At 50.6% G+C, this 10,520-nt stretch overlaps 1 protein-coding gene across 1 annotated transcript; it reads right to left on the minus strand.

Annotated features, from left to right (window-relative positions):
• Positions 1 to 623: 623 nt before the first annotated feature.
• Positions 624 to 10,495, minus strand: FAM221B (family with sequence similarity 221 member B). Its single transcript, XM_036021915.1, has 7 exons — positions 9,851 to 10,495; positions 7,306 to 8,266; positions 6,986 to 7,129; positions 2,507 to 2,617; positions 2,126 to 2,323; positions 1,815 to 1,934; positions 624 to 1,651 (listed from the first exon to the last, which is right to left on the minus strand). Exons 2-7 carry the CDS (start codon positions 8,264 to 8,266, stop codon positions 1,470 to 1,472), a joined length of 1,716 nt encoding a protein of 571 aa, XP_035877808.1. The 5' UTR covers positions 9,851 to 10,495; the 3' UTR covers positions 624 to 1,469.
• Positions 10,496 to 10,520: the final 25 nt, after the last annotated feature.

Here is a 10,520-nt window from a genome sequence, read left to right on the forward strand (position 1 = left end):
CAAAGCACTTTGAAACTGGTTATTTCTCTGGGTTCTCATAGGGAGCAGGTAGCACAGAGATTATTCCTCAAAGATCCAGAACCTGAGGCCCAGAAAGGGAAAGTGACTTGCCTAGGATCACAGAGTCCATTCATGTCAGAATCCACCACTCCCCGTAGGAATCATCTATGGGCTTTCTAGTCACATTCCTCGACATTCACTGATTTTGGCTGCTGGCCCACAGGCTTCTTTAATCCACGCCTTCGTGATCACTTACAGCTGCTCTTATCTGAAGGCTGCGGCGGCTGCAGGTTCTGACTGCTGTTTCCTGTACTTCAGTCCCCACCACTACATCTGCTGCTGGACCTCATGAGAGGCTGCTGCTCCTCTGACTGTTCCTTTTTCCCAATCTGCCAATTGCTTCCGGGCTTCAGTTACTTTCCCAACTTGTATGGTCAGCTCCCTCTACATCTTCAATCTTTCTTTTGCTTTATTTTCCTGATTATTGCTATCCTCCCCAACGCCCTACCATCACAACCCATTCATCTAAATATTTTGTTTCTCTGCTTTTCTAACTAGGTTCCTGCTTCCAACTGTATCTTAATCCTCAACCAGCCACCGATCAGGTTTTGCTCCAGTTCCCTGCATTAGCCTTCCAAAACCTTCACCTCTCTTTTCCTGTCTCCTACTCTCTGCTTTTATCCTCCCCCCTCCCCACCAGCAACTGATCTTGTCTCCTACTTCACAGGGGAACTTTCACAAGACCCTGCTCCCTATCCTTGCTTTCCTTTCTTCCTCTTGGTTTTAGGATGTGGTGTTTCTCCTGTCCAAAGTGAATCCCTTCACCTCCGCCTTGACCTCATCCCCTCCCTCCATCTCTGGGATATTGCCTCACCAGGCATCTCTCTTTCTCTTCCGCATCCTTCAAGGTCTTGTTACCTACTGGCCTCTTTCCTTTTTCCTTCCTAAAAACTGCTTTCTCAACTCCACATCTGCCTCTGGATATTGTCTGACTTCTCTCCTCCTCTTTCCATTCAAATTTCTTAAAGAAACTCCTTCTGCCTCCACTGCACCACTGAAACTACACTCTCCCCAAAGACCTTCTAACTGCAAAATCCAGTGAACACTTTCCAGTCTTGATCTTACTGGAGACCACAGCTGCATCTAACATCACTGCTCACTCTATCCTCCTTGAAACCCCACCCTCCCTCCTTGGCTGCCTTGGCTAGCAGATTAAATGTGGGTGTGGTGAAGACAGATGGCCGGATCTAGCCTCTCTGCTGTGTGTTGCTTCCTTTTACCCCCAATAGGTGCTGACCCGAAGGTCTTAGAATGTCTGTCCTTGGGCCGGGCTCTAGCTATCGCATACAGAGCCAGGTCAGATTCCAGTGGCTTCCCCTTTATTGCTGATCTGGGCCAGGCTCACAGAGGCCTGTGCCAGGTGTTGACTGCGTCTGTCCCTGGAGGAGGGAAGAGCAGAGGTGAAAGGGTCAGGTACGGCGGTTAGAGGTAGGGCCAGGTCGGAGGCTGAGTGGATCAGGGAAACCAGGGGGACTAGGGCGGGAGCTGGGATGGCCAGAGGGCCCCTGTTTCTGTAGGACCTTGAAGTCAGAGTTGATGGTGATGGTTTCTTGGAGGGTAGGAATCTCTGCAAAAGGCACATAGTCTGCTCCTAGGGGTGGAAACCAATGCAGGTATGGGATACAGGAGGTGAGGGGTGAGGGGTTAGGGGGCGAGTGGTCCTGGGCGGGATAGTTGAGGATGGGAGTGCCTTTCTGCCTGACTTTCTGACTACAGACTCTGAATGACTCCTTGTCCCAGGTTGCCCCCCTCACCGTGAGGCCTCCCTCCTCGTCGCCGGGTCTCTTCAGTCTCAAAGAAAGTCTGGTGTTCCTCCCAGCGCCGGTCACAGGCTGCACACAGGAAATTAGACTCAAAGCAGTTGCAGCAACAGCCTAGGGCAAGAAGACAACCAAGATAAGTATAGGAATTGGGGCTTCCCCCACAGACTGACTACATGCTCATCTCTTCCTCACCCACCACAAAACCAAGTCTCTTCTACCAGCTCCCGTATCCTTATCCCCAATTATATGCATCCTATCCCCACTCATGCCCACCTCTGTACTCCCCTTGTTTTTGAAGGTACCTTTGACCCTGCAGGGATGGGACCCAGTAGCTGCATGGTCTTCATGGTTATGTTTGCAGCGACATTGGGCTCTCCACGCCTTGGGGTCAAAGCTGGCTCGTCTCCTGAGCCAGAACTGACCCACCTCCTCTGGGCGTGATGGGATAAAGCAGAACATGAGGCAGCGGCACTGGTTCACATTGCAGGGCACAGAAATGTCTGTGGGAATGGGGATGGGTGGTAAGGCTAGACCAGCACCTGGTAGGGCCTGGCCTTCCCGTGCCAACCCCCTCCCCCATGCTAACACACCCACACTGTCTCTCATACATCCCAACGCATGACAGAGTGCGGTTATCCCTCCTCACAGCCAGGGCCTGCGGGGGATAACTCAGTTTTCCCTACCTGATACGATCTGGTGCTCTCTCAACAAGTGTCCACAAAAGCACTTGGACTCATCCCCAATCCGGAAACAGTCCCATAGATAATGCGGGCAGCGCCAGCCAATGTAGAGACCTGGGTGTGGTGGGATTGGGTATTAGGACCAATGAGAAGGAAGAAGAGCCTAAGCTCTCCAAGGTGTTCTCACCTATCCCCTGGTGGGGGTGCCTCACCCCCCCCCCCAAGGTGTATTTATCTCCACCCATGAGTCCTCACCCCTACCCCTTTCGATTTTTTTCCCTCAAGGTTTTCTCATCACTCCACAAGTGTTTCAGTTTCCTTCCCACTCTAGGATCCACTCCAACTCTATCAGCCTGTCAGAGATGACTGAAGACAGTCTTCCGTTTCTGAGCAGGAAGATTATAAATACAACTGTGTTTGAAGATGAACGCGAATCTCAGTGAGTTCTCTGTAACTGTGGGGTTCTCACCTCCTCCCCTCCCTACCTTAGAGCCCAACTTTGCTTGGTTTCTTTGAAGTGTCTAAGGAGTGAGGGAAGGAAGCTGATTGGCGGGTGTGGGGGAGATGTTGGAGACTGGCCATGAAGAGCATGGTTGTTGAAGGGACCCGAAGAGGAAGAGGAGGTTGGGCAGACCTGGAGCCAAAAGGAGGGTTTCCCTCGCTTTTTCAGGCCAGCACCTTCATCCTTTCCTGGTACTATTGGACTAATGCCCTCTATGACCTTGGGAAGGGCTGCCGAGGGAAAGGAGAAAAGGTAGGCCAGAAGTCATGAGTGGTAAAGACCCAAAAATACCAGCTTGTGAGGCATGGGAAGGAAGATGAGGCTAAGACATACCCCTGAGCTCAGGCACCAGCAAGAGGCCCCTTCAGACCCTGGCTCTAGCAGTGGGATCTGAAAATGCCTGGCTGACACTCAGTCTCACCAGGAGACAAGGTGCTGCTGTGTAAATGTGGGAGGAGAACCGGAGAGTACCTCCCGCTCAGATTTTCTCATCTTCCATGAGACCTAAGAGTACCCCAACTTCTAGCCGAGAATCCCGTATGAGTCCCATGTGGCAGGGCTCTTATTCCATTGAAGTGTCACCTCCACCAAGAAGTGTCCCTGACTTGCTCGTCTATGGATTCCTCCTCTTGCCTTCCATGGCTCCTTGTGCTACTCTTATCACAGTTAATGAACTGTTCACTGGTATTGCTCCAAGGACGCAATCTGTCTTTTCGTCTATATCTCTAGTCCTAGCACAAGGCCTAGGACAAAAGAGGTGCTCAGAGAACACAGACTGCCTGACTGGATAAGTGAATGAGCAAATTCCTTCAGTAGTCCGGGCAGCACCCTGAAGTTCCCCTGGGGAGGATATGAAAGAGTTACATCCTCTGGTCTTTGGTTCTGTCCAGGGCCATAATCAACAATTCTGTGTCTAATTGTCAGGTTAGGTTTCCTTGTATTACCCATGGTCTCTCGGGCCTAAAGTCTGTCCAGGTGTGGCTTTTGGCTTTGCTGCTTCTGTCTTGATGCTGATGGCCCGTAGTGCCAGTGCCCTGTTACACAGGGGAGTCTTGGTTTAAAGGGTGGGGTATAGGTAGAGTCACAATGGGAATGGGTGGGGGCCAGCATTCTGAACTCCATCCAGAGTAGCAGGATACACTGGATGGGCAGGTGGGATGTGGGGGCGAACAGGGGTTAGTGCCCAGAGATCAGAGCCTAGCCTGAGATCCCGGGAGACTCGAGTCCAGGCGCTGATGGAGGAGCCAGTGTCTAGCTTTCAGATGAAGAAGACTGAAGCTTGGGCAGGGAGGCTGGCAAACTACATCTCAGACTCGATTACAGGTGTCCGTACCCTTTAAGTGGGACAGTTGACATCTGGCTGTGTAGTCTAGAGTGGTGCCCTCTACTCTCTGCCCGGATTCCAGATCCTCTTCCTGTTATGAGTGCACAAGGACTGGCAGGGAGGAGACATTATCTGGGATGCCATTTTGATTCCTGATCAAAATGTGCTGGAATGTCTCCATACGAGATACAACTGTTCTTACGTGAAGGCTGTCTCCAGCCCAGACCTCTCTCCTGAGCTTCAGACCCGTGTAGCCAGCTGTCCACTAGACTCTTCCACTAGCATGTCCCACAAACACTTCAAATGTGTTATACCCAGTTATTCCTCCCAGACCTGGCCCTCATCCTTTGTCCTCTGTTCATCCAACACATTCTTAGCAAGCATCTACTCTGTCTTAGGCATTCAGTTAATGGCACCATTATCCAATCAGTTACTTAAGCCAATGCCTAGACAATATTCCAGGTATGTCCCTCCTTCTTATTCTATGCATCCAATGATCCAAAGGTCGGTTTTACCTTCTTAGCATTTCTTGAGCTCGTCGACTTCTTTCTACCTCCACCCATTCATTCCTTACCTGGATTGTTACCAGTGCCCCACAATGTGGTCTTCCTGTCTCCAGTTTTTGTCTCTCTCAAGTCTATCCTACTGCCAGAGTGATCTTACAAAAACACAAATCTGTTCATGTTATTGTCACATTTAAAAATCTTTCAGTGAGGCCCTGGCTGGCGTAGCTCAGTGGATGGAGCGCGGGCTGAGAACCAAAGTGTCACAGGTTCAATTCCCAGTCAGGGCACATGGCTGGGTTGCAGGCCATGGCCCCCAGCAACCGCACATTGATGTTTCTCTCTCTCCCTCCCTCCCTTCCCTCTCTAAAAATAAATAAATACATCTTTAAAAAAAATCTTTCAGTGACTCTCAGTTGCCCTCAGGATATAACCCCAGCTCCTGAGCATGGCACAGAAATGCCTGCACAATTCTGCCCTTGCAGAGATGAGCTGCACTGATCTGTCAAACACCCCGTGCGGCAGGCATGCTGCGTCGCTTAGTTTCCTGCCGGCGCCTTGCCCTGCCGTCACTCACCATACCCCACTTTTACTTGGCTGCCTCTTCTTACTCATCTCACAGATTTCAGCTGAGAAGTCATCCCTTCCAAGGTCTATTCCCCCAGCTCCCACAATGGGGCGCCTGCCCTTTTTCTCTGTTCATGCAGCACTTGGGGCTGAGCTCAGTTATAGCAGTTATTAGAATGAATTATTATTTTCCTTTTCCTTATTGGTGTCTCTCATTAAAGTGTAAGTTATTTAAGGGATTTTTTTTTTCTCTTGGAAACCCCGTCAGTATCATGACCTCCATGGCTAGCATGGAGCCCGGCACATTGCTGGTGTTCAATGAATGTTGAATGAACAAGAGAGAAGCTTGCATGTGATATTTCTCTACAGAGCACATCTATGGATTCTCCAGGGGCAGAAGATCCCCAGTGTTGGATGATAAATCCAAATATCTTTGTTCAAAATTAAAGAACACTTAAATTTTGGCATAAAAATGCCTGTTTAAACAGGAAAATGAAGAAGTCCAATTTCAAGAAGTACAGTGGCCTTAAAGAGTGGGGAGTGGACAAGAGGTTCTAAGAAGGAGAATGTTGGGTCTGTACTGAACAGACCCAACAGTTACAAGAAGAGTAAAAGTGGCATAAGATGTCACTGAAATAAGCAAACAAAGCAATTTCAATGACTGAGGTAAGACCGAGAAACAAATGAGATAGATCACGGTGACTTTCTTGTCCAGAGGTGGAGGAGGGAGGTCCCTGCGTGGGACTGAGGAAAGTGAGTCCCATGGAGGATATGAGGACATAGAATTACCTGGTTGACTCTACATCTTCGGCTCATCTAGTTTTGACATACCTCTACTCCCATCATAAGGAGGAAGTATGAAAAACCAAAATAAATGCAGTGACATATATTGAGTTGGGTCCAGAAACCCCAGAATCTTCCTAGCAGGTCAAGGTGACCCTCTTACTGAAGTAACCCCGATAGATACAAAGTTCAGTTACGTAGGTACACATGTTCACACAGGACAGCACGTGTTTACACAGTACCTCTGCACGCCCTTTCTATACAGACATGGATATAAGCCACTAACAGGACTGTCAAGAATACTCATTCTGGGCTGAGAGTTGGAACCAAGAGGGCTAGAAGATATGACTTTGTTCTTTGGTGGAGACTCACAGCTTTTGGGTACCCAAGTGATTATGTGTCTCATATTTAGGGGTGCCTTTTAATGGAGTCCCACCAAGGGGACCAAGGCCTTTTGCCATGTAAGAGCAATAAGTCACTTGGAGACTGTCCACGTTCTCTTCCTTAGGGTCTGTTTGGTGCTGGCGGTCTGAGCCCTAGATCTGGGACTGGCCCGTATTTTTAACAACTTCAGTTCAGCTACATGACCCTAGCTGGGCTTTATATGAATATCCCCACTTTCATCTGCAACTACATCATCTACCTTGGCCCGCCTGCCTGCCTCCCTCCCAGATTTCAGGCTGGTGGCATTGCCATTTCCACAAGGGGCAGCTATCCATTGAATGGACAAGCACACAGAAACCAATGGATTAGAGGATGGCCCTGAACTTGTCAGAAGCCTTTGAAAGGCTTCCTGGGCCCACCTGTCTGGATGGCACTCAGGGCTGCGTTCTTCTCCCATTGGAACAGATTTTTCACCTGAGCACCAAACATCCCTCTGTGCACTGTGTTAGCCACTTTCACCATCTCTGACTGCTTCGTAGAGACCGCTGGGCTGACTCTGTAACCTGGGAAGACAGGGGCAGAGTAATCAAGGAGAAGTGGGGGTCCTAAAACTAAGAGAGGGAGTCAGGTCGAAGATTAACCCAATCCCCTTCTCCTGGGGCAGGTGAAAGACAGTGATGAGAATGGGGAGAAGGGCGGAAGCAATTACAGCTAACACCTTTCTTCTCCTTCTTCTTGCCCAGTTGATGACCAGACTGAGCTGTGAGAGTGGCTCTGTCAGTGGCATCCACCCCATCCTTGTTCTCTCCTTCTTCCCTTTCCTTTGCAGATGTGTCCGGGTGGACCTGGGCAGATGGGCCTGAAAGGGAATGCTTTTGAAGGGATCCAGATTGAGGGATCTGTATGGATCTTCTCATCCGGGAGACATCACTGGAGGGAAACTCAGAGATGGGGCCTTCCTTCAGAGTGTCAGAGGGAGCCCTAGAGACGTGGTCTGGTGATGCATTGTGAGAAGTAAGCTGTTTCTCTGGGACCTTAGAGATGTGAATCTCCGATGGGCTCTCGAGGACAGAGTGGTCTAAAGAGGCCTTGGAGATGGAAGGCTCCAAGGGGGTTTCTGAGGCACGGGTCTCTAACGGGCTGTGGGAAGAGGAAGTCCTCACAGGAGATTCAGGGGTGTGGAGCTCTAAAGGAGTCTCAAAAATGGAAGGCTCCAAGAGGGTTTCTGAGGTATGGGTCTCTAACGGGGTGTGGGAAGTGGAAGGTGTCACATGAGATTCAGGGGTGTGGGGCTCTAACGGGTTCTGGGAAGCAGAAGGCTCCAAAGGAGAGGTAAGTGGTTCTAAAGTGGCCTCAGGGATGGAAGGCTCCAAGAGGGTTCCCGAGGTATGGGTCTCTAGTGGGTTCTGGGAAGTGGAAGGCTCCAAAGGAGAGGTAAGTGGTTCTAAAGTGGCCTCAGGGATGGAAGGCTCCAAGAGGGTTCCCGAGGTATGGGTCTCTAATGGGTTCTGGGAAGCGGAAGGCTCCAGAGGAGTTGCAGAACTAAGTGGTTCTAAAGGGGTCTCAGAGATGGAAGCCTTCAAGGGGGTTTCAGAGAGAGGGGGCTCCTGTGAGTCGCTGGCAGAGGGGTCCTTTGAAGAAGGGTGCTCCTCTGCATCCATGGTGGTATGAGGCTCTTCTCCGACCTCGTCTGCTTCCATCTAGTGGTAGAATAGGATACAGGCTTTAGGTTGGGATTGGAAGGTGTTGCAAGTCAGGGTTCATAGGCTGGAGGGGAATTAGGATAAGTGCACCTGAGATATGAGGGGGGCGCAAGATGAGCTCTGTATTAGGCTATAAGGCTGGAAGGTTCATGGATGTGTCCAGACCTCATGCGGCACCCTGCTATGGGTTGTGAGGGAGCTGGAACTTAAAGAATGAAAGGCTGAAGCGGACAGAATCCCATCAGTAGATGGTAGCAGAGGACCATGCCCCAGGAGGGAGCCTAAACACAGCAACTTGGCCAGTCCAAGAGCAGGGCGTGGTCCTAGGCATACCTTGGGACCATGGGGGTCAACCTGTGGAATTCTAGAGACTGGGAATACTAAACCAAAGTGGGGGGGGGGGTTGCTCCCCAGAGTGCAGAAGGATGGCATGATGGCAGGGCCCTGGTCACAGTCTAGTTTCGTCTAGGGACGACACACACCTTCCTTCGATGATGTCATTCATGTTCAAAGCTTCAACTACTTCCAACTATGTGCTGATGACCCTCGAATCCATGATTCCATCTCAGACCTCTTTAATCCCTGTACTTCACACTCATACCAACTGCCTGCTGAACGTGGCTCAGTGGGTGTCCTACAGGGCATCAGAACTGCCTCCGGGAGTTATCCTAGTTTTCTCCTTTCCCCTCAGCCCTTCTCTTCAAACAGGCACCAAGGACTGTATTTCCTGTCTTCTAAATATCCCCCCAAATCCATTCGCTTCTCTCCTTTCCCTCCAGTTTTGTTCGAGTTCTCATCATTTTCTACCTGGATTATGTATGATAACTTTGGCCCTCTGCTGCTTTCCCCAGTGGATTAATCCACTTGTCTGTTCTTTCATTGGTTTATGTAATTTATTCTTTTGTAAAGGGCCTAACCCTACACTTTTACTGAGACACTGTGCTAAAGCACTAGGCTCAGTTAAAGGACGTTGGGAAGGAGACAGGTTAACCAACTTGACAACACAAAGGAGCTGGGGTGAGTCCAGGATGCCGTGGAGAGCGGGGCGTGCCGAATGTGTCTTGGAAGCATGTCCAAAAGAAGTGAGTGCTCCTTAACAACCCAACTGTAATCTTTCTAAAACGCAAACCTGACAATGGCATTTCCTTGCTTAAAAATACTCATTGACTCAGTCTAAGGATTAAGGCCGAATTTCTTGGCCCTGATATTCACCGCCTGTCATCATTTGCAACAGTGTCTAAGGCTCCCAGCCTTGACTTTCCCTCCACGCGTCCTGCCCCCACCATGCTCCAGAGATACTAAATACATCACTTACACTCATCAGAGCCTTTCCAAAGGGCAGGTTTGGGACAGGAAGTAGGTGGAGAGGTAGGATAATGGGGAGGAAGATCTTCGGAAGAGGAACAAGGGACGGGGTGGGGTGTGGAGGACTAGAGGATGGGGGGTTGGGGTGAAGAATGGGATAGAGGGTGAGGGTGAAAGTAGAGAATGGGGTGGGGGTTGGACTGAGGGAAGGGACAGAAGGTGTTAGGAGGGAAATGGGATGTGGGCTTGGAGGAGGGGCCATAGGAGGCTACATACCTCTGGGCTTTGGCTTGGTTTTTACAAGTCCTTAGGTCAGGATCCTGTCTGAAGCTGGGACTGGGAAGTGTTAGCCCTGAGAGAGGGAAGGCTCTAGGCTGTGGATGAAACCCAGCTGCCGGGCTCTGTGTGGTGACAGGCCTTGCTGGCAAGCCTGCAACATAGGGAGGAGACTGGGACACCTGCAGAAATTAGCAAAGGAGCTCTAGCCAGATTCGGGGGAGGTTGGGAGGGGAAGGGACCAGGGGCGGATGGAGGGACTTGGTTGAAGCCTCTGGAACCCTGGCCGGAAGAGAAGGGATCCGTTACTAGGGCAACTGGAACGCCTAGTAGTCTCAGTGTCAGCAGCAATCTGGTCACCTCTCGGGTGGGGGAGGTTTCCTGAGAGTCTGCATTGGACCTGGAGCGGACGAACCTAAAGGGTTCACGTCTTTTAAAGGGGTTTGTGGAATCTTTTTGAAAGTCTCTGGGTAGGGTTTGCGGAGATCTGTGGGGACGTCCGTGGGGGTCTGGGTTTGTGAGGGTCACTGTAGTGTTCCCATGAGGTGTTTGCGGAGCTGTCTTTGGGGCCCGTGAGGACTTGAGGGGGACTCGGTGGTTGGGATGGGAAAGGCTGGGGCTCAGGTAGCAGGGGCTGGGCGGAGCCTGTCCTCGGAGCCCAGTAGGGACC

The sequence above is a fragment of the Phyllostomus discolor genome, chromosome 3 (genome assembly GCF_004126475.2).
Source record: "Phyllostomus discolor isolate MPI-MPIP mPhyDis1 chromosome 3, mPhyDis1.pri.v3, whole genome shotgun sequence".
Lineage (NCBI taxonomy): Eukaryota > Metazoa > Chordata > Mammalia > Chiroptera > Phyllostomidae > Phyllostomus > Phyllostomus discolor.

Excerpts from the sequence above, each read along its gene's own strand:
- FAM221B (XM_036021915.1), bottom strand. The coding sequence starts at position 8,266 with ATGGAAGCAGACGAGGTCGGAGAAGAGCCTCATACCACCATGGATGCA. Across the intron at positions 2,324-2,506 it reads AGAGCACCAGATCGTATCAG|ACATTTCTGTGCCCTGCAAT; the intron begins GTAGGGAAAACT and ends CCATTCCCACAG. Across the intron at positions 1,935-2,125 it reads CCATCCCTGCAGGGTCAAAG|GCTGTTGCTGCAACTGCTTT; the intron begins GTACCTTCAAAA and ends TTCTTGCCCTAG.